Source organism: Podarcis vaucheri (genome assembly GCF_965113315.1).
Source record: "Podarcis vaucheri genome assembly, chromosome: 12".
NCBI lineage: Eukaryota > Metazoa > Chordata > Lepidosauria > Squamata > Lacertidae > Podarcis > Podarcis vaucheri.
In genome coordinates, this window is record NC_138750.1 from 46,659,756 (window position 1) to 46,681,553 (window position 21,798).

General features: G+C 39.0%; 1 protein-coding gene across 3 annotated transcripts in view; it reads right to left on the reverse strand.

Moving 5' to 3' along the window:
* The window catches only part of PARD3 (par-3 family cell polarity regulator), a 551,152-nt gene that overhangs the window by 161,976 nt on the left and 367,378 nt on the right, over nucleotides 1–21,798 (reverse strand). For 2 of the 3 annotated variants that reach the window (XM_082192160.1, XM_082192158.1), the window contains exons 15-18: nucleotides 20,353–20,503; nucleotides 13,018–13,207; nucleotides 8,395–8,543; nucleotides 4,954–4,998 (exon numbers count right to left, since the gene is read on the reverse strand). In XM_082192160.1, the coding sequence (XP_082048286.1) occupies nucleotides 4,954–4,998; nucleotides 8,395–8,543; nucleotides 13,018–13,207; nucleotides 20,353–20,503 (535 nt within the window). The remainder of the gene's footprint in view (nucleotides 1–4,953; nucleotides 4,999–8,394; nucleotides 8,544–13,017; nucleotides 13,208–20,352; nucleotides 20,504–21,798) is intronic. The other variant, XM_082192159.1, reaches the window with a different exon arrangement.

Consider the following 21,798-nt stretch of genomic DNA (forward strand, 5'->3'; position numbering starts at 1 on the left):
TCCCATTTTTTGAAAGGGAAGAGACCTGGGTATAACTGGAGGGAAAGGACAGCTGGTGGGATGAGCAAGAAAGGAAAAGGAAGGTTCAGTTCTTCCCAGCTGCATAAACAATCCTTAGCCTATGCTTGTAAAGAAATGTCTGGTGTGAAGATTGCACATTATTATTTTTTCCAGAGGACTATTTCATATGTCAATGTGTTAAGAGAAAGCTTCACTGTAGGTAACTACCCTGTATTTTACATCAACGTAGCTATCGTTATATAAAACTATACAGCTAACTGCAGTTATATAACCCTCATATTTAGTTTGATGAGTGGTTTATTTTTCAACGTTTAAGTCTACACAAATTCAATCTGAGAGACAGCGACACAAAAAAAGTTGGTGAACTTTTTGAAAGTGCAAAGGATAAGCAGTCATGAATAAAGCAGCTGCTGAATAGATTTATTCCTTAAACCAATGGGAGTAAAAACATTATCCTATTATGTGGCAACTTTAAGTTCCCTCAGTTTCAGCATTTCAATATATATTTTAAATGAAATGCACATCAATCTTTTTCTAATTACCAAGTGGCTCCATGCTCCTTTTGTAAACAGTAGTTACATTACGTACCCATTTATGCTCATAAGGGACCCTGAAGAAAAGGCCCCATTTCCTGCTACCCAGTACGGCTCACTGTGAGAACAATATTTATGTAAGTTGCACTATCCCAAAGGAAAAGCGTGATGGGATATGACCTAATGTTCCCAGAGTACTGTAAAACTAATAATGGATTGCAGAAATGGTAAGGATATTTATTGAACTTGGGTGGCCATCAACATAACTGTGGACAGTTTGCAGACGCTGAAAGACTGAAATAACCCTACATAAGCAGAACATGTACCACGATGATAAAAGCTGTGTTAACAGTTCAGTTTCACTGGTACCTTCACTGCAAGGAAAGGGTTCTCAAAACTCAGGGCTTGGTTGAAGACAAAACTAAGGCTGCAATCCTGTATACTCTTGTTGGAAATAAGTCTAATTAAAGTCAAGTGGGCTTACTCTTTCACAGACAAATATAACATTGTGTTGTAAGTTAAGCCATTGGTTTCAATGGGATTCAAAAGATGACTAACTTTTTTCAGGATTGGGACTTTTTCCCCTAGTAAATTGAATGTGATTGCATCTTAAGGGGCTTTTGAAAAGGAGCACAATCCCCTGGGAAATGCCTCCCAAGACAAAACCCACTGAAGCAGACAGGAGTCATACAGATTGTTCACAAGTCTTGCAATGGTTCAGAATACTCTAACAGAGTCAAATTCAGCCTTTCAACCATTTCTTCTCGAAATTCACAACACATACATTCACCGTTTCACTTTGTATCCCTGATTACAAAGGTCCCTTTTTAATTCAATGCCTCATCTGAATAGGTTAGCACAGGCTCATTCTTTTCTTCTGAAATATATTACTGAATTAGAGAATGCTTAATAGTGATGATGTTGCCAATTATATGAGCATAAAATGCATAACATATAATTAATGTGAATAATGTTATCCGTAGCTACAATGTTCTGGCTCAAATAACAATAATTCATAATGTTGAGTGCACTTTATAATAATCACAATGCTAAAACTGAGAGAATCAGGTTGAATTCCTATTTTAATAGAGTTTTCTGAACTGCCAACATTGCTTTGAGATAATGGCCTTGTTTTCACAACAATCACTATGAATGTGCTGATCTGGGCCACTTTGTCCTTTCTGCTACCACTGGAGAAAACAAACCTTGATCCCTGGCTTAGAGTTATGTCTGAACCGGAGATGGTAGTCCTTTTCATAAGCTTTGTTCTTGGCTTACTAACTGTGGTTCGCCGTAGGAAAACCAGTGGGCCAACAGATGGAGTGGACAGAAAAGTGCCCCTTTATTCAGGTTCAAGATTAGATGTGCCTATTGCTCAACACAGTTAAACTAAATCAAAGCGCTCCAAAACTCCAGTTAAACAGGTATTTCAAAATGGTGTTTAGATGCTTCCTCATGTTCAGCCTAGCTGGGATCAACAACAGTCAGATGGATGTAACCCAGGTAGAGGGTTTAAGGGGAATTTGTGCAGATGTGGAAAACTACATGTCTCACCAGTTGACCAAAATCAGCATATCAGCCCTGGAGTCTTAAGAATTGGCTATGGCCAGCTATGCAGTTCTTCTGAGGTTAATGACTTGAGTGCATTTATACAAGCATTAATCACAGATCATTTTTAGCTATGGTGTCTTATTAGCATCGTAAGGACATTTTATCAGTGCAACAAGCAGACGTTTGGGAACAAACGTTTCAGATTCTTGATATCTGAGCTTTTTTTCACTATTTCACTGGTACAGTCCCAATAATTTCAGTGAAACTAGATAGTCAGTGTTGATAAGTGAATAAGTCCACATAATAAAGGGGTAGTATTTTGACCTGTCAGGGGGGGACAAGACCCTAAAACCCAGAACTGCAATTACATCCATTACTGGAAAAGATCATTAAAACTCCCCCACTGATGAATGGCTATAATGAACATAGTGTGTTTGAATAAGGCTTTTTGTTCCCAGAGAGCTATTGTTAGCATTATGACAAGGTGAATATGGAAATAGCCCATCATAGTTACTGTATGCTAAGGTTGAATAAATGAGCCATGCTCAATTGCTACTGAATAGACTTCTGACCTTTGGAACAAACTGTAAACACTGACAATGATGAGGCAAACCAAGTGAACTGAATAAAGAAAAATAATTTTTAAAAAACTATTATAGTAGATTCTGTCCTAGTGAGAATCTTACTTTCCATTTGAGGCCAACACAACGTGTAGTTTTAAAGATGTTCCAGTTAATTCTGCCAACGTACATATGTTCCACTGTTTTGAAGTTTATATATTTCAGTGAATATGTATCAGTTTTACCACACATATTAAACATTTACCTTTAATAACCTAAGGTGTGTTTTTTTGTCTGAACTGGTAACATGGATTCATTCAACTTCTCAGTTTTTCATAACCTGAAAACTACAGGTTATATGAAAAATCTGCTCTGCATTAAGTAAAAAAACCAAATATTTATTTTGGTTGGCTCAGATGGTTTGTGGCTAAGGGTCATTGCCCTGTAATCCAAGTGTGTTTTCATGGCTGTTAATGGAGGCTGCCACATGGAACGCTTTGCATTTTTACAAATAATTCCAGAAATTAGGTGTCCTTTTAGTGGTCAGGTCACTTATAACAGGTTGTGCCAAAGACTTATTCAAAGAATGCTAACATCCTGAACCCAAGGGGTTTGGACCTGATTTGACTTGCTCAAAGTAAGAGGATAGTATACAAAACCAGGGGAAATCAAGAAGGATTTGATCAAATGTTTGATCAATCTGTTTCTTTTGGGTGATTTAAAATAGATGAGACTGGAGGGATGTGAAAATGTGAATCTAGGCCAAAACAAAGAAAAGCTGGTAAGAACTCATGGATGTGTGGGTGGGTTTGTTTGTTTTGTGAGCACAGTGGGTAAACAACAACAACAAAACAAACCCCAGGAGTCTGTGTTGTAAGATATGAATTATAAAGAGAAACTTGCTGTTCAGGCATGTTAAGTGTTCAAGGTAGATGTACAAACAAGCTCAATGTCATAAAACTAGAATATTAAACTATTAACAGGGCCATTGTAACCGCTTTGCAGGCATAAATGCAGCAAAAATGTGTAGGATCGAAAAGTAAGAAAACTAAATTTCATTTTTTTGTTAAATTACCCTTTCATCACATCATTTTGACTCATGCCTGTCAGCTCAGGCAATAGTCACAGGGCTGAATAATATCAATCTAGCTCTTTAGAGCTCAACCAGTCATATAAAATGAAGCACATCTAAACTTTGCATGCATTGATAAATGTCACTTAACGAGACTAATCTCAGCATGTAATGTATGCATGCAAGTTATTGCAAGGCTGTGCCTTCTCGCTTATTAAGATCTACAAGCTACTCCAGTTGTTTTACAAATGCTACCATCCCACCAGTTCTTTTAAATCTAGCTTTCCAGTTGACTGTTTATGTTTCACGATGTGATTAAACAGAGAGCCAATTATCTATAGAAAAATTAATAATCAGTGTACATGGGCCACCCTATTCAATGAGTCATGCTAGAAATAAGTAATATTTTCAGGACTAAAAGGTGAATTGTCCCTAATTAGAGCTAAGTAATGTTACTGTTTTTGTGTGTGGAATGTTACCGTGTCCTCTAGATCTACCCTAATTAAAACAACATTCCAAAGGTCAAAAGCTAACTTGCATTAATAAATTATAAAGGCTCATAATTGCAGCTAGTGCATTATTTTAATTGGTAATAAATTCATTCTTTGGAAGCTGGCATCATGACCATTACAGAAAAAAGCAAAAGGCCTGCAGTGCTTGCCTTATAGCACATGAATCTCTTTATTTGAGTCTTTTGTTCTAATATCCAACTAGGAGAGTATATGGACAGTATGAAACTGCACCTCCACATTATGCGATTGCCTACTTGTTGCAAAGACAAAAGTTCCATTTAGGCACATAACCCAAGATGATGGAACTTTGCAGTTAAAAGCAAATTTCAAAGTCTGGCATTATCAGCGCCTGTAGATAAATACCAAGGATTTCTAACGGCATTTTCCTCTATTGAGTCTGTAGCCCTAAGAACGTATTGTTGAAAAGCTCTAGGGAATAATATTGTCTTTTAACAACTACATTTTGAGGACTGAGTTCCTAGACTCACTCATCTACATGTAATTTTTGCACGCTTGTTATTTTTCTATGATACTGAACATTCGTTAGGATATTCCATATAATCTGAATTATTTGTGACAATAGAAAAAGTCATGCAACTATTGAAATATTATTTTTCCCATGCACTGTGATTGGCAGCTATGTAATTGTGGTAAGCTGCTTTGACCAAGGTTTCTATGGCAACCACCCTACAGTCAATTCTTACCTGTTTTCTGGTCATCCATTGTACTGAGCTTAGTCTCGTCAGCTACTGTTAAAAGGTAAATGTATAACGGTTAGCCCTGTTAGTGCCCACATCCCACATGCATCCACTGTTTATATTCTCTTTAAAGTTAGAGGTCACTGGAAACATCATTCTTCATGCACATAAGCAATGTTATGCAGACTATCTCGATGGCACAAAATAACGCCCGACAACAAACCTAGTAACCATCATGCGTTATGTCAGTCATTTCCATGTCACAGCCAAAAACAATGTTATTCACATGCTAGCATACACAACTAGCAGAGACAAGTTGCCACACATGTCTGAATGCAGTGATCTGAGTTTTTAAAGCCCCGCTGGCTCTTCTAAAAGCAATATGTATTTGCATACATTAAAATTTCTTCTACTTAAAAGAAAGCCATAAAAGGCTTGGTTAGAAATGCTTGAGACATATGATTATAACAATTAACAGGAGGCAAGGTGGACAAACGAATTTTCTTTGCCTTCATTTAACAATATCTCTGCAGGACTACAAGGTTCATGGAACTCCCTTACTTACAGAAATATTAACCCTTCTGAGAATTCATACATCATACAAATAAAATGGGGATGGCACTTTATTATATGCTACCCACAAGCGAGCATTTATAAAATGTTCTCAGATTCTAGAATATAGTTCCTTACATGATCCACTCCCACAACTGCTGATTAAATACGAAAATAATGCTGTTTATATGTATCCCATTACTGATTAAATGGTATCCTGTTTTGATTTTCTAAAGAGCAGGTATCTTGCTACTAGTAACTTGTGCTTCAGTGAGAGTTGCTACGTATCAAATTTTATCACTCACGGCATGTTATCAGCTTTCCACAATGAAGAGTACTGTGGCACCATAAAAAGGTCATCGAATTCATCAAGTGATTGCATAAGTGGATGAATATACAAATATCATGAGAAGGGATTTGGGGTGGGGGGAAATTTCCACACCATAAATCTTTGGTCAGGACCATTCCATGCAGCAGGTTTATTTTCTAGACAATACAGTGAAAGTATGCATATAAACACCAACTTAGACAGATACAAACTGGCAGCTGCACATGACAATATATATTTCTCTCTCTCTCTCTCTCTCTCTCTCTCTCACACACACACACACACACACACACACACACACACGTTTTTCCATATATCCTCAGAACTTAGTGATTAAGCAGTCTACAAATCTTACTAAAATAAATAAAATAAGAAGCAGATTGGCCAGGTAGTCATAAGACACATAACAGGTCTAGCAGAGGGAGTACAAACACACAACGTCCTCACAGGACCCATACTTGCTTACGGACTACAAACTGAAGCAGCTCCTTAAGATCAGTGAATGAAACGGATACAAGCCACCATCTCCATATTGGCCAATGTTGTAATTCCTGCAACATCTGACATTTGCAAACCTAGATCTCAAAGGAGACTGGGAATAGCTACTTCACTACAGAAACTAATAATCTCTCTTTAAAGGTAAAGGGACCCCTGACCATTAGGTCCAGTTGTGACCGACTCTGGGGTTGCGGCACTCATCTCGCTTTACTGGCCGAGGGAGCCGGTGTACAGCTTCCAGGTCATGTGGCTAACATGACTAAGCTGCTTCTGGCGAACCAGAGCAGCGCACGGAAACGCCGTTTACCTTCCCGCCAGAGCAGTACCTATTTATCTACTTGCACTTTGATGTGCTTTCGAACTGCTAGGTTGGCAGGAGCTCACCCCGTTGTGGGGATTTGAACCGCCAACCTTCTGATCGGCAAGTCCTAGGCTCTGTGGTTTAACCCACAGTGCCACCTGCGTCCCAATCTCTCTTTACGTGTTTATTTATACTATCCAACACTAGCAACCACTAGATGATAATCTATTCTGATTGGATCATACATTAATTTGTTATCTGCATAGCAACTGACACCTCTGCCATTGTCTCCTGTATTGATTGGCGTTTCGTCAGCACTTTCGAAAATATGTCTTGTAGTAACTCCTGAACACCTTATCTGACCTTGTCAGTGTATCTATTCAATTCTCTAGGTGAGCATTATAGTTTGCAAAATGCTCAAGGTAAATCCTGCAGGTGTCCATTCCTTTCTGAAGGATTAGAGCAAAAAACAATGGTTGAGCTTGGCTGTTGACAATGGATCATGCTCTGGGTGACAGCTGAACATGCATATAAGCATGTATACTTTGTAAGTTGGTGTTTGTATACATAGTGGCATGGTGGAGCACAACTGGTCACATGGCATGATCCACATATTGGTTGATAGGGTGGTCAAATTCATTGAACACAGTCTTTAGGTATGCACTACTCACCTTACTAGGCCTATTCACCATGAGGGCCCTCTAGTCAGGAATGGATCATAGCCATTCTTGTCTTCACCCAACTGAATATTATATTTAATTGTGCTCTGCATAGTAATTTGACAAACCAGCTACTGCATCTTTCATGTCTTGGCATTTTTGGCTTTCTGAATCCACCCCCCCTTCCAGTTTCCATGGTTTTAATATCAATCCACTTATGTGCCACTTCATGCTGTTGAGGAAATGAACTCTGGCTCAGAAAACTTGCATCACAATAAATTCTTCAGTCTTTAAAAGGCCATAAGGCTCTTCATTGTTATTGTTGCAGCAGACTACCATGCTGACCGCTCTTGAATTTGTCAGTGTAAAAAAATATCGTTATATGATGCCCCTCAGGATGCAATCCTACACATTGCTTTTTTCTGGAGTAATCAAGATCAGTTTGAGGATGCCAAACCGGAAAAGTTTTCTTTCTTTTATTTCTACAACGCAAAGCCCCACTGATGTTTGAATATGGATCTGAGACCTTGTGGTGAAACCAGGACTTAGGCTAGACCATGAAATGGAGTCCAGAGTGCACAGGACCAGATCCCATTGACCAGATCCCTAGGCCTGGAAAAGCCAGAGGCTTTATATTGTTTGCCAATTGCAGGAGCTGATGTTGTAGGTTGGAGTTATGTTACAATCATTCCTAAGTACAAGGCCTTATCAGCGCCAAAACTGAACAGACGTTAGTTGTTTAGGAATTATTTTAAAATGCAAACTTGAATTATTTGGCTTTTCTGTCTCCTGAAAAGTACCTCATCATATGCGCTCACACATTCACGTATCCTGAACCATTGTATATAACATGCATCTGCATAAGCATAATGTTTGAAATATATAAACATTTAAATTGCATAGACACACATAATGCTCTAGGATCAGACCATATTACGACTTCTTCATGCCACATATTGAATCCAGCTGCACGGACAAATCAAATGTTTGGCATAACAAATAATATAACTGCAACACGAAAAACAAACAGTATAATTGCAACCTGAAGAAACATGTTGAAATACAACACGGGGGGAGGGGTAAAAAAGAAAGAAGTCAAAATTTAATACCTAAGTCCATGCTTTTGGATTTCCGTGTTTTAACAAAGTCCAACTGGCTGGCATCTGAAAATTGCTTAGTGCGCTTTTCTGACATGCTCTGGCGTCCAAAACCCTCTCGCTGGAAGGCAAGCGCTGGATCAACATCTGGACTCAGAGTGCTGTAAGGGAAAGGGGAAAATTAAAGCATACAAGCACACACCTATCATAGTTGTGTAATAAAATGTTTACGTAAAATATGAACCAGCAACAATTTTTGAAAAATGGCAACTTATAATGTTCCATATCATTAAAAAAAAAATCAAGTGTCAAGCATATTTGCAATGGGATTCTATGGAAAGAACAGCTGGGAAATCTACTTCAAGCATCCTCCACACTATGTGGTCCAAGTTTCCACAGGGGCATTCATGCTGTGGAAATAAATAACTATGTACGTAACTCTGGAAGATTCATGTGAATGGCCTGCTTCATGTGCATCATTGCAATGTAACTATCACACCCACAGGGGCTGCTCCCAATGAGCAGAAAAGAAAGGTGTGGAATGTAGAAAAGATGAAAAGAAAGAGAGAGAGGAACGCCCACATTGCTGGGACCCAGAGGGGGAAAATGAGATTTTATTATGTGCAATATACACAATATATCTATAGTCTGATAAAACATAATAAATGAAACACTGCAACAAGTTACGAGGACAGTGAATAAGTCAAAATTCAAAGGGCATATTACACAAACAAAAACATTTCTATTTATTTATTTTTTACAATGGGGGGTAGCATTGCCCCATCATTCCTAACCACTGGCCATACTGGCCGGGCAGATGGGAGTCTATCCCTGGTTTAATGTTTCGTCCCTTTCTCTTTTTCTGGTTCCAACAATGCAGCAGTAATTTTTGCAATGAGGAACCACATGAATGGATCATGTTATAAAGCAGCAATGGCCCAGTGCTGTGGGGCCTGGCACTGCTGGTGTGGGATCATCATGGTTTTGAGTCCTGGAAGACCTGCTCCCTGCCTTGCAGGCCTTTTTCCATCTGATGTGAGAGGGTGCTGCCCTGACTGACTCTAGCTCCAAAAGCTGAGGCTGCTGAACAAACTCTTAGGTTGGAGTTTTGTTTTTTTGTTGGAGTGGGAGTTGTTGCTGTTATTGATATAAATTTTTGATATTTTCAGATCTTATTGTGATTACTGTACTGCATTTTGGTTGTGTTTTATTTATTGATGATGGATACTGTTGTTATATTTGTAATTATGTATTTTTTTCATGTTATCAGCCACCTTTAGCATGGCTTTAACTATGGAAAGATGACATACAAATAAAATGATGTATGTATGTAACTTTGTGTTCTTCTCTCCTAAATCATTACTCTACATCAGTATGCAGCACAAGGATGAGATCACGCTCATGTAGCCATCTTGCCTAAGCTGTATGTATTAATCAGATATTGGTTTAAAATTAAATTTCTCCCCTTCTAAATAGGTAGGTGAAACACAATAATCAAATGCAGCATCTATTGCACTCTTCACGGAACTGTGGCCAAAGAGGAAGTGGAACAAATGAAGGAGTAATTGGTATCAAGAGACCTACAGTATTTGGTTTGCTGGAGGAGCCTTGGACAAGTCTATCCACCAGCAAAATAAAAATGGGTTTGTAAAAAACCCCATATATGGTTGTTAGAGGAAAAAGTGGGATATAAATATGGTTGGTTTGCTTATTATCAAACTCCCATCCCACCCTTCCTCCATATTGCTCAGGATGGCTTATAGGGGTCTGTGCCATTCCTTTTTTAAAATCCTCACAGCCACCCTATGTGAGGAATTCAACAGGCTGGGCTTAGAGAGAGTGACTGGATAAAGGTTGTGTTTTTAATTATTCAATCATATCTGCTGCTGAGATAGTTAAAAAACAAACTTGGCAGCCTCCCAGGTCTTTTATTTGTGACTATGCATGCGTAATTAAAAATTACTCCTGGATTCAATCATCTTTTATTTTCTAGCTATAATCTACAGCAACACACCAGAAAAAACAATGTAACAACCAAGATTTAGCAGTATCTGCAAAATAAAAAGTTTTTTTTAAAAAAAATGTTAACAAGCAAAACCAATAGATTTTTCCATATTTGAACCATATTATGTTCTTTTTTCTGCTCTCTTGGAGGCGAGGCAGCGACCATTTTGTGTTAGGGCACCCTCATGGTGGCAGCTTTTTGAGTTAGGCTACACTCTTGAAAGCAGCACCTTCTCAAAATTTCCAATGTGCCATCAGACCCAAAAGGTTGGCAACCACTGTATTACACAGTGGTACAGTGAAACTGTAGTGAAACTGTTTCCACTATGCAAAGTAATCTGGACTTTATAAATAATTATTCAGTTATCTATTTCCAAACTAATAAAATATTCAATGCTTTGTTTATCACAGATGTTACACAATGAATTTTATGCCCAGGATACAGTGAAAATGTAATACACAACTGATGAGAAGTAGTGTATTTTATCAAGCAAAACACACCTCAAATGGTAACAATTTGAACAGAGGTTTGTTGCAGGAACTATAAAAGCACAAAAGTCAGTGAGTATAGCTAAGTAAAATAGCCAAATAGTGGTTCTTAATATTTCAAATTGATGCTAAAGTCACTTTCTGTCTATTATTATTGTAATTTATAAAACCAACAAGCAGCAAAGCGTATTATAACAACTAAAGCTTCTGGAACGACAGTTGACTCTTTAAAGAATGTAACCGTATTGTGACCCTCAATGTTATTAAAATTCCACTTATTAATCCTGTCTCATTGTCCCTTTGTTTTCATAACATTTTCATCAAGGATTAGGGAGATATTGTCAGGCTGGAAAAAGCTTACATTTTGTGCTGTGATTCAGAACAGCTGCCATTCTTGTTTGGATAACCCTTCATCCATATTCTTAACTTCACCCCTTGGTGCCTTGCAGCAAACTCACAGAATACACCTTTGTTTTACAAGCCTTCCTTTGTCCATTAGCAGCAGGAAATTAATACAAAAATCCACTCAACTGCTGTTTATTTAATTTCACTGGGTTTATTTTTTAACAAATATAATGCAATCAACACAAGTAAGACTCCAAACTGATCTGCCCCTTTTCATAATTGCATCTCTGCCTCTGAGAGAAAAGGCATTAAAGGTGGTTCCATAAGAAATTTAATGACAGCTAATAGCTCTTCACTCTTTCTTCCTGTGTCAGGGAAATGTGTGAGCAGGAAAATATTCTGCATTCCTAAATGTCAAAGATGTGTGTGTTTGTTTACATTCTGCTGAGGTTTTCTTGCCATACTCAAGTGGAAAAATCCACGCTGATGCAATCTATTACATGCAATTTTGCATGCTTTTCGTGATCCGACCCCCCAACCCCATCACAAATTTTTAGCTTTTAATGTATTTCCCATGTGAATACAATGATGGGTGTTTGCAGGATTGAAATTGCAGTTGTGCCTCTTTCAAATGGACAGGTTCAACATTCAGAAGGAAAAAACAAAAGTCATCAGCAAAAGACCAAAATAAAGAAGCTGCTTTTAAGACAGAAAATAAATAGTTTCTTTAGACGGGGTATGAGCAAATGCCACTTAATACTAATCCACACTGATATAGATATAGATAATAAATAGCTGACTTATGCAAATCCAAACAAAGAGATACTTGCTGGTGCTAATTCTTATTAAGATATTGCTGACACCGTTATACTATGCCCAGGAGAGTGTGGGACTCAGAAAAATTCTCATACTTCAACCTGCTTGTGTTAATTATTGCCACCACCCTAGCAGGGGGTTCCACAGAGAGGTCTTTTATTTTGCTTATTGCTGAACATAATTACAAGGCTTACAAATTAATGTCATTCTCTTGGATTAGTACAGATAGCACTACACAAAAATTATGCAATATTTATCCTGCAGAAGACAGTAAACAACCCAAAGCCAAAGTAACACCTATCCACCGCCCCTGATATATACACACAATGTCTATCAGTGCAACTTGAAATTTATAGTCCCCAGATTTGCGGATATTTGAGGTGGGGAATGTATGCAACACTAATGTATCACAACAAATGAAACTGATCTGTAGAAAACACAACTTGAAAAAGAGACATCACATGTATTTTTGTAAACTACGAAATACTTAATAATAATAATAAACAGAACATCACTATGTAGCAAAATGAAAGTAATTGAAGTTTTGAGGATATCACAGAAAATGAGCTCTCTCTCTCTCTTAATCACCTTTTAGCACCCAAAGGTAGAGGATACCTGGAGAAGGACTTCCAAAGTAGATCTCAGCTTGTGGATGCTACTAACTGCTTTTACAATGCTCCTCACTTTTAGAAGTATATTGTTATGCAGGGGAGGGGGGCTGTGGTTCAAGATACACAAGCAACTTTGGCAGCCCAGATACAGTTGAGCAGTAACTTAACCTTGGCCAAGTGAAACCTTCTCATAATTCTCTTCTGCTCTGCTTCCTAGATAGGAACAAGCAACTCAGAAAGAGGGCTGGGAAGTCTTCTTTCAATGATAAGCCTATAATTCTGCTCCTCTCTGTGTTGAAAAATGCAGGTGTGAAAAGCACATGAACTGTTGATAAGTAGAAGTAATGGTTTGTGTGGACATGGGCCTTACCATTCTGTTGACTCATTAATTGTTGGTTTGCTCCAGGCTCCACCATCTACTGTTGCAAAGCCCACATCATCATGGGAACTGGAAGATGATTGGTCTGAGAGATGTGGAGGTAGTACTGGTAATCTATCATCTTCTATAATGACCATGTCATCCTGCGGCATGTTGACTGTCGGAGATAGCTGGTATTTACCTGCACAAAATGGGAAGCGGAAGAGAACTAAACATACTGAGCACTCAACACAAACACTATGCTATTTGTCACAATTTACAAAGCAATTTACAAACCAAGAGCCATAAGGCATCTTCAAAAGGAACCTATTTATACTGTTGCAAGTCTTCGCAGGTTGCAGACTACTTCATCAACAACCTTACCACAACAAGGAACAAAATGCCAGAAATACAGTCTCTTAATCCCTTATTAAAGATTGGTGGTGGTGGGAGGGTTGGAACTTGGAGAGAGAGAGAGAAAAGTTTGCATAAGACCACTACTGAATTCATAGCAGAGAAAAAAACTGAACCAGGGACTTCCTCATTCGTAACTCAGTCTCTTAGCCTGCATGCTACAACAGATTTGAGTGCAATTACAAAGATGAACTAAACAGAGATGGGGGAGGAGCTAGATATTAATATGCGAGACACAGACATCATGTTCTCCATAATGGCTTGGTATGTTGAGTGATTGTGCATGCCATGTGAGGAGGCTAAGGACCAGGTTCTGTTTTACTTTATGGAAATGGATGAGAAATATATATACCCTCCAGGGGACCATATAAGACTCCCACCATTCTTAACCATTGGGCACTGCTGGGTGGGGCACATGACAACTGGAGTCTAACAACATATGGAGGTCAAAAGGTTTTCCATCCCTGTTCTATAGACTTCCATCTCTGTAGGGCATGGTGTCTATATGGCAAAGCATCATCTGTATTCATTCCATATATATTCATTCAAAGAATAACATTGCTAGCCCTGGTCATTTCAGCTGTGAGAAACGAACAACTTAAAAATAGAGTCAGAGAGAGATCCAATTCTTTTTAAAAGTTTTTTTTTGGGGGGTGGAGGGAGGCAGGGAAAGTTAGACGAAAAAGAACTCTACTACACGTAGACCCATCATTGTCAAACTGAAATGAATGTGTTCAAGTTTGCATAGCAGCTAATTCTTTGCCCAGCAAAAGCTTCTTTGATGGACAGGTTAATGTTGAGCCTAGTAATGCACTCCTCTCCAAACATAATGCCTACAAGATTGTTAACTCTGTGACTAATAATGTCTCCAAAGAGCTGAATGCGAAACAGTATAACCTTATGGCATTTTTTAGATGAAGCCTCCAAGGTTGAGAGGCAAAAGCAATTCAGTGGCATGTCTAAGTTTTCTCTGCACTTCTTAATATTTCAGCAAGAATGAATGATGACATTTTAGTAGTTGCACTGAAATGTAAAAGAAAATACATTTATTTTACTGCAGGTGTGTGGGAGAGGAATGGGAGAGAGAAGCAGATGACCCTTCAGATTTATGCCAGACACAATGCACCAATGAAAAAAAATGGCTATTATTTCTAACTAGTAACATGCTGCATCAACAGTGCAAAGACCATGAGAAGTAATGGTACTACTCTATCCTGTTTTGTTCATACTTCATCTGGAGTCCTTTGCTGGAAACCACAGTGTAAGAAGGATATTGACAAACTGGAATGTGTCCAGAGGAGATTGGGAAAACAAAGTTCTGAGTTGGGTATGTCTAACCTGCAGAAGGAAGAGATCATTAAGATGCTATATGATATTCATCTTCAAATAGATGATGGAGTACATTGGTTACATTTGCAACTACAGCTCCAGTTGACCCCAGCCATCATGGCCAACAATTAAGGATAATGGGAATTGTAGTCTAAGAAGGGCTGCAATTCCCTATCCCTGCATTAGGCAAAAAATCCTGATCATACAAGATGTTTGACAATAGAATAGACCCTCATTTGTTACAAGTTTTTTAAGCATATGCCATCAATCAGGGTTGCTGTAGCAATGGCTTTCCTACAAAGGTCAAGTGGGTGACCTTTGACATCTCTGATTCTATATTGTAGATGAGCAATAACTTGGTATAGCCATGTGTTGGATAAGGGAGATCCCAGCCACAAGCACCTTCTGCTGAGGTGTACCATAATTGGGAAAGCCCTCTCCTTAAAACTCTGGAGTGCTACTGTTCTACTCTGAGCAAAGTGGACTAGAAAACCAATAATACATGGAAACCTCATATGTCAATATGACAATTCTCTGCATTACAAGAATAAAAAGAAAATGAGCTATGGGCATAGACAGGCAACATAGCAAGAACAGCGAGCCTAACTGTTTGGTATAATGATGCACTTGGTACATAAGAGGGGGGTTCCTCCCCTCCCCCATGACTGCTTGTTGTGTGGTCTCCTTACACTGAGGATCCATGAAGGGCCACGTCATACAAAGGATTAAAAACAAAACTAAAGTTGACTGCTCTTCCGGCAATGCAATTTCCCATGGACCTTGTCTGCGTAAAGTGGTGGGGAAAACTATCCAACTAAATAACAACATATAATTCCCATAAGAAGGAAATGACCCTGCAAGACCTCAACATACAGCCGCTTTCTATAAATACATATTGGGGAATGGAACCGGTGGTCTCTGCTATATGCCTGTATTTTGGTTCGACTAGTAGTTATTATGGTTCCTGTGCATTGGTTGTTCCATCTAATATTGATTAAGAAGGTATCTTTATCTAATTGTTGTCTATGCTGCTCTAGAATGTAGCATTTATACTGTATTTGTATTTAAAGGCAGGATAGAAATCAGTTAAACATAAAGTAGTTCAGCATTCAGCCTAACACAGTGGCAAGATGTAGTGATTTTCATTTGATATCACAATTTAAAGCAACATAAGCTTTGCAAAACTGTTCATTAATATAGAAGCAGTGTCAAGAAATGCACCCTTCAAAAAATGTTTGAGACTTCTTGCAGGAGCAGAGTTATACAATCCACGTGTATTAATTAAGCTTGGAATCGAATTACTACAGTTCTCTTAAATGATCCTAAAAATTAAACATAACTGAACCACTAAATGCTGTCTTAACTACACCCTCAACTTTTAACTGGTTGAGAGAAACTTTTCAATCCATTTTCCATATTTGTTTATGTCATTCTTCTTTACAAGCTCGATTATTGCAGAAATTTGGAAAATAACTGGCAAATTTACACTACTGTGATTCAGTTGGTAAAAATATATCAATGCAAGTTTCAGCATGTGGCAATACCAAATGCTTTGGGGCTTGTTTTTTTTTTTTAAAAGTACTTATTAACGTAGGAGTATGAAACACAAATCCAGCAAGGAATTCTATAATTAGGGGGAAATCCTTACTTTCTGAAAACATCAGAGGGATTGCTACAGAGAAGAAATCATTCTACGGTTACAGCTTAGGTAGCACTCCTTCATTATTGTGCAAGGAAATGTTCTAGGATTATGTTATACCTGTAAAGCCTATGAAGCATCATGCCAATCTGTTAAATAATTTATGAGATTGCATCCAACGTTGTGCTAAGTAACTTGTTCCATTGATGAAAGGATTTATGCTTCCAGAACAGAACTTTCTCCCCTCTCGGATGTCCCCTTCCCCAGTTTTCATTGTTTCCCCTCAAGCCCGTCAGAGTAACTTGGGGGAGGATGTGGAACATGCATGAAGGGAGGAGGAATAATTCCCGCCCCCATGAAGGCATAAATCCTTCCAATAATAGAACAAGGACATCGGATACCAACCATGGTCGTTCACATTGATTACCACTGCTCAGACCCTTCAGATAGATAAGGCATATTTGTTCACAAAGCTGCTAGGAGGATTCCAAGGAACAAAGCAAACTCCAAGGTTCCCTCCATCTAAAATAAAATAAAAATCAGGGACACTCACATATAGTCCTCTTTCAGGACTATAGTGTAGCAGCCCAGGAGAACATGGAGATATCATATCTGAGGTGCCCACATCTCTAACCGTGAATCTATGTGTTCCACTTAAGGTTTGATGCAGATGTGGGCAACTGCTAGGTGTTATGCTTCAAACAATGTGACTCGGCCATTGCTTCTTGGGGAAAGGCTTGGTGCTAGAACATCTCCTTTGTTAGCAGAAGGCCCCATGTTCAATCCCAGACATATCCTGGTCTGAAATCCTGCAGAACCACTGCCCAAACTGTGAGGGCAATACTGAGACATATGGACCAAGGATCTGACTAAGCATAAGGCAGGTTTGTAGGTTCTTTGTTCCAGAATTTTTAACAAAATAAAATGTACATTGTATTGTCCCATAATCCTATGTTCAATCTGACACCTGCAGCGCCTTAATCCAATCCAGCCTATATTTTCCATCTTGAGGCAAAGTCTAAATGCAGGACTTGGGGGAAAGAAAAGGGACATGTGGCCCTCCAGATGCTGTTGGATTCCAGCTCCCATCAGCTCCCATCACTATGATCAAATGTCAGCAATGAGGACAGTTGCACTCCAGCAACATCATGAGAGTCACAGGTTCTCTAGCCATGCTTTAGGGCTATAACATCAAGACATGTAATATTGTTATAACCCTGCCCTGAGCATTTATGGTGAAGGGCAGGTTAGAAATCGCATCAACAAATTAGTTTTAGGGATGCTCTGGGCCCACACTGTACACCCAAGAATTTCTCCAAGCAGGTTTACAACAGTGGTACCACCAGCAAACTAGCAGGTAGGGAGCAAGCAACTTTGAATGGAAAAAGGACACAGCCACAAGACTTCTCAGCCTTGCCCTGATGTAATTTCCCTGTTAACCTAGCACCAGGCTGGCTTGCTGCTTGTGATGTGAGAACAAAAGCATCTGAGGCAGGAAACTGCTACAAGCCATTTTACTTGCATCTGGAGCTCCATGCAGAGGAAGAGACTGATGCAGGGATTCCATGAATAAGCCTAGAATTCTATGCTTCCAAGTTCTTACCTGAAGACATGATACATCAATCTTGACTCTTGTTTGGAGTCTGGGTTGAAGAGTACTTGAGAACCCTATATCTGTTTCCTTGCATGCCATAAATAAGACCAGTGGAATATAAAGGTAGAGGGCCCCTGTCTTCCCTAGGCCCCAATGTTTTCCTAAAAAGCCCTGACAGTTTAAAACTTGGGAGATAATAATAATATTTTTTAAAAAATTATATCCCGCCCATCTTGCTGAGTTTTCTGGGTTGCTTACAACATATATAAAAACACAACAAAGCATCAAATATTACAAAACAAAATATTCTATACAAGCAACAAACAAATCAATAAATCAACATCAACCCAACCAAAACAAAACAGAGGAACCAAAATTAGAATGTTTAAAACATTTTAAAACATTTTAACCAGTTGCCCCAACCCAAGAGTTGTTCCAGCAATGTCCCTCCGGCCTCTCAGGAGCCTCTTTTAGGAAGGACACAAAGTGGCTTCAAATCAGTGTGAAGGTAAGTGGTACCTCAGGTTAAGTACTTAATTCGTTCCGGAGGTCCGTACTCAACCTGAAACTGTTCTTAACCTGAAGCACCACTTTAGCTAATGGGGCCTCCTGCTGCCGCCGCAGCACGATTTCTGTTCTCATCCTGAAGCAAAGTTCTTAACCTGAAGCACTATTTCTGGGTTAGCGGAGTCTGTAACCTGAAGCGTATGTAACCTGAGGTACCACTGTATGAATCCATAAATATAAGGGAATAATATAAAAATGAAATTAAAACAACAGTGACAATGTAAACTTAAAAAATGTACTGTGTATTTTGGGTCTATGGACCGCAATAAAATTGTGTGTGTGTGTGTTTGTGTGTGTAAATAAAAATACAGATCTCTCCCTGCACCCCTCACGTCACCATAATCAGTTGCTCTAATAAATACACTGGGAAATTGATTCAAAAATGCCCTAGAGAAGCTTAGTCTTTCAGATTGGCCACAAAGAAGGAAATTTGTATTTTTAAAACTTGCCAGGCCTTAATAAACTCAAGCACTTTTAAGAAGCGTCTTCTCCATTTGGCTTGTTGCTAATGAATACATTCCATGTGAGAAAGTGATTAAGAAACACTGAATTCATCCACAGAAAACTAATGGCACATTTCATATGGCTTTAAGAAGGAATGAAGGTTAGCCCATATCCCTGCTGCCTTTACCCCATGGGAGGAGACAGGATAAGCAAAAGGGAAACATGGCAGTATTAAAATCCAAAATAAGATCTTGCACTTTGGCTTCTTGTTTATTTGCTTGAAGTCATATATGCATGTGATTCAGACTGCAGGAATGAAGCCTGCAAATATGTAAGTGGGAAGAGCTCACTTACACTTCTTGTGCATACTAACCATTTAATCTATTTAACCTTCATACCAGTGGGACTCCTATGGCACTTCAATTTGAAAAGGGAATTCATTTTCTAAAGTTAAACAATGAAATTAGAAATAGATACACCACTGCTGTGGGCACTCAAAAAAGGATTTCCAAAATCAATCTATGGATGCCCATAACAACTCTGTCAATGCATGAAAAATGACATTTTAACATCTATGTTTCAGTTTCAGAGCTGCAGATGAATCTACCAATAAATGTATTTCAACATGGCAGGCTTTACATGTTTTTAAACGTTTTGAAATGGTTTAAAATCTGAATAAACTAAATCTCAGTCTGAGCTTCTTGGAAAACCCAGCCAATCCTGTGACAAAGTAAGTCTTTATTAACTGAATCTGGTGGGGGGGTGGGATGACTTGCTACAGAGCAAGTACTAATAACCTCATTATCCACTGGGGGCCCTGAAGAGAGTTGACTACTGAATTCAAACAAAGGATGCATAAAATTAAACCTAGGGCATGTAAAGCAGAAAAGCAAAAAGGTCCCCAAACAAACGTCATACTAAGCACAAATTGGATAAGGTTCACATGAGCTTATCTGGTTTCTGTGCGGGAACTTAAATAGGAGGTAAAATCAATGCGGAAACTTAACTGATACATCCTTAATCATAACATTCATTGACTTTACATTTAATGAAGCTGCACTAGCCAGGCCCTCATAGACTGGCATAAAGCATGTCTCTCCACCTCAGACAGAGTAAAACATTTTAAAATGTTCCTGTGGCTGCCACCTGCTCTGTGATCCGAGACTTATTATATCAATTTATTGACTCGCATTAAGAAGCCTGTATGTCGAACTTGGGAGAAAGGGGAAAGGCATAAATTGGTCACTATAATTTTCAAGCTCCATGCTATCCACATACATAATGCATCAACCACCTCTTTGTAAACCTAAGAAAAATAGATGATCCCCAAGACATAATTAGCCAAGTCTGCTTGACTTACCCATTATCCTACTCAGGGCGGCATTCCTGGTGGGCGATTCGCTGAGGCCCTCTATCCCGCTGTACAGTGAATGGGAAATCCTACGCTCCCTGTCATCCAGTATTGTTTCAATAGGCAGTTCTGGCCCTGGTGGACTCCCAGGTGATTCCAACTGTATGGAAAGGGGAGAAATAACAGTGCTGAAGGTCCATTTAACAGCATGGGAGAACAATAACAACTTGCTCTAGGCCTGGTCCTGGCTGGGCCCCAAATGAGCTAGAACTCTTCACCCTGGACCACAATAATTTGCAATGACAGTGTTGCTTAATGACCAACTTTCTGTGCCACTTCACACTGTACCTCCTATGGAGCCTTGTCAGACTCCATCCCTTTTCAGCAGGAAACATGCAAAGACAAAGCACCATGTTTTGGTTTATCTGTACTGCACATATCCTTGAGCAAGCAAGCAACCTCGTATGTTTCAAAATTATCTGGCAGATGGCCTGGACCTCTTTCGCAGACTGACAGCTTGTCAGGACAGGAACCATCAGAGTAGTTGTGGAGAGGTGCAGAAACAAAATAAAAAAGGATTTAACAAAAAAACAAAACTCCATTTGGTATGTGATTTCTAACCACATTCTAAAATTGGAACCATTTGCTTTCGTATGCAGTCATTACACAGTTTCCCCAACCCCACTCAACCCAGAAAGCCCAAAGCCATAAATATGAACATACACAAATAAATAACCTGCATATTTAGAACTGAACTCTGATCTGGAATTAACATTATTTTTGCACAGATTGCAATTAGGAACATCGCTTGCATTTGGTGGTAGCGGGGAGACAGGTTCTGCATATGCACTCAAGTGCTTCTGACCCTAAGGGTAAGAGGCTTCATCTTTTCAGGGTTTAGGCAAAATCTCATCAGCTTCACTACACATGAATTTTGTCCCACTTTTTCAAACCCCCTGCAGGCACAGTAGTGGCTTTCAAAGGCCCTTGCACCCAGCAGGGTGCCACAAATCAGCATGCTATGAAGAGTCAGAAGTTGTAAGAAGGAGAGAGATATTTATGCTTGGTATCATGTAGCAAAAGGAAGGCGATAAAGTGGCTTCTCCCTCTGTTTTTTCCCTTTTCGGCTGCCTACATATGCCACACACAAAGGGCCAGTGCAGAGGTAAGATTTTAGATCTCTTAACCAATATTTTAATTCTAACTCATTTGTACTACTTGGTGACACAATGCAAGCTATCCATTAACCATTGCAAATGTGGACCTGGCCAGTGTTATTTATGTTTAGTGCTATCTTTCTAGGGAAAAAAGGTGCCAGAATTCACCCTTGTTCTCTTATAATGGCACCTGAGAGATGCCTGAACTGAGTTCCAGTGAGTTCTGGCTGGAAAAAAAGCCCTGGATATGCTCAATGTGGGGCTACTCTTACAAAGCATCCAGAAACCTTGCTTCAAA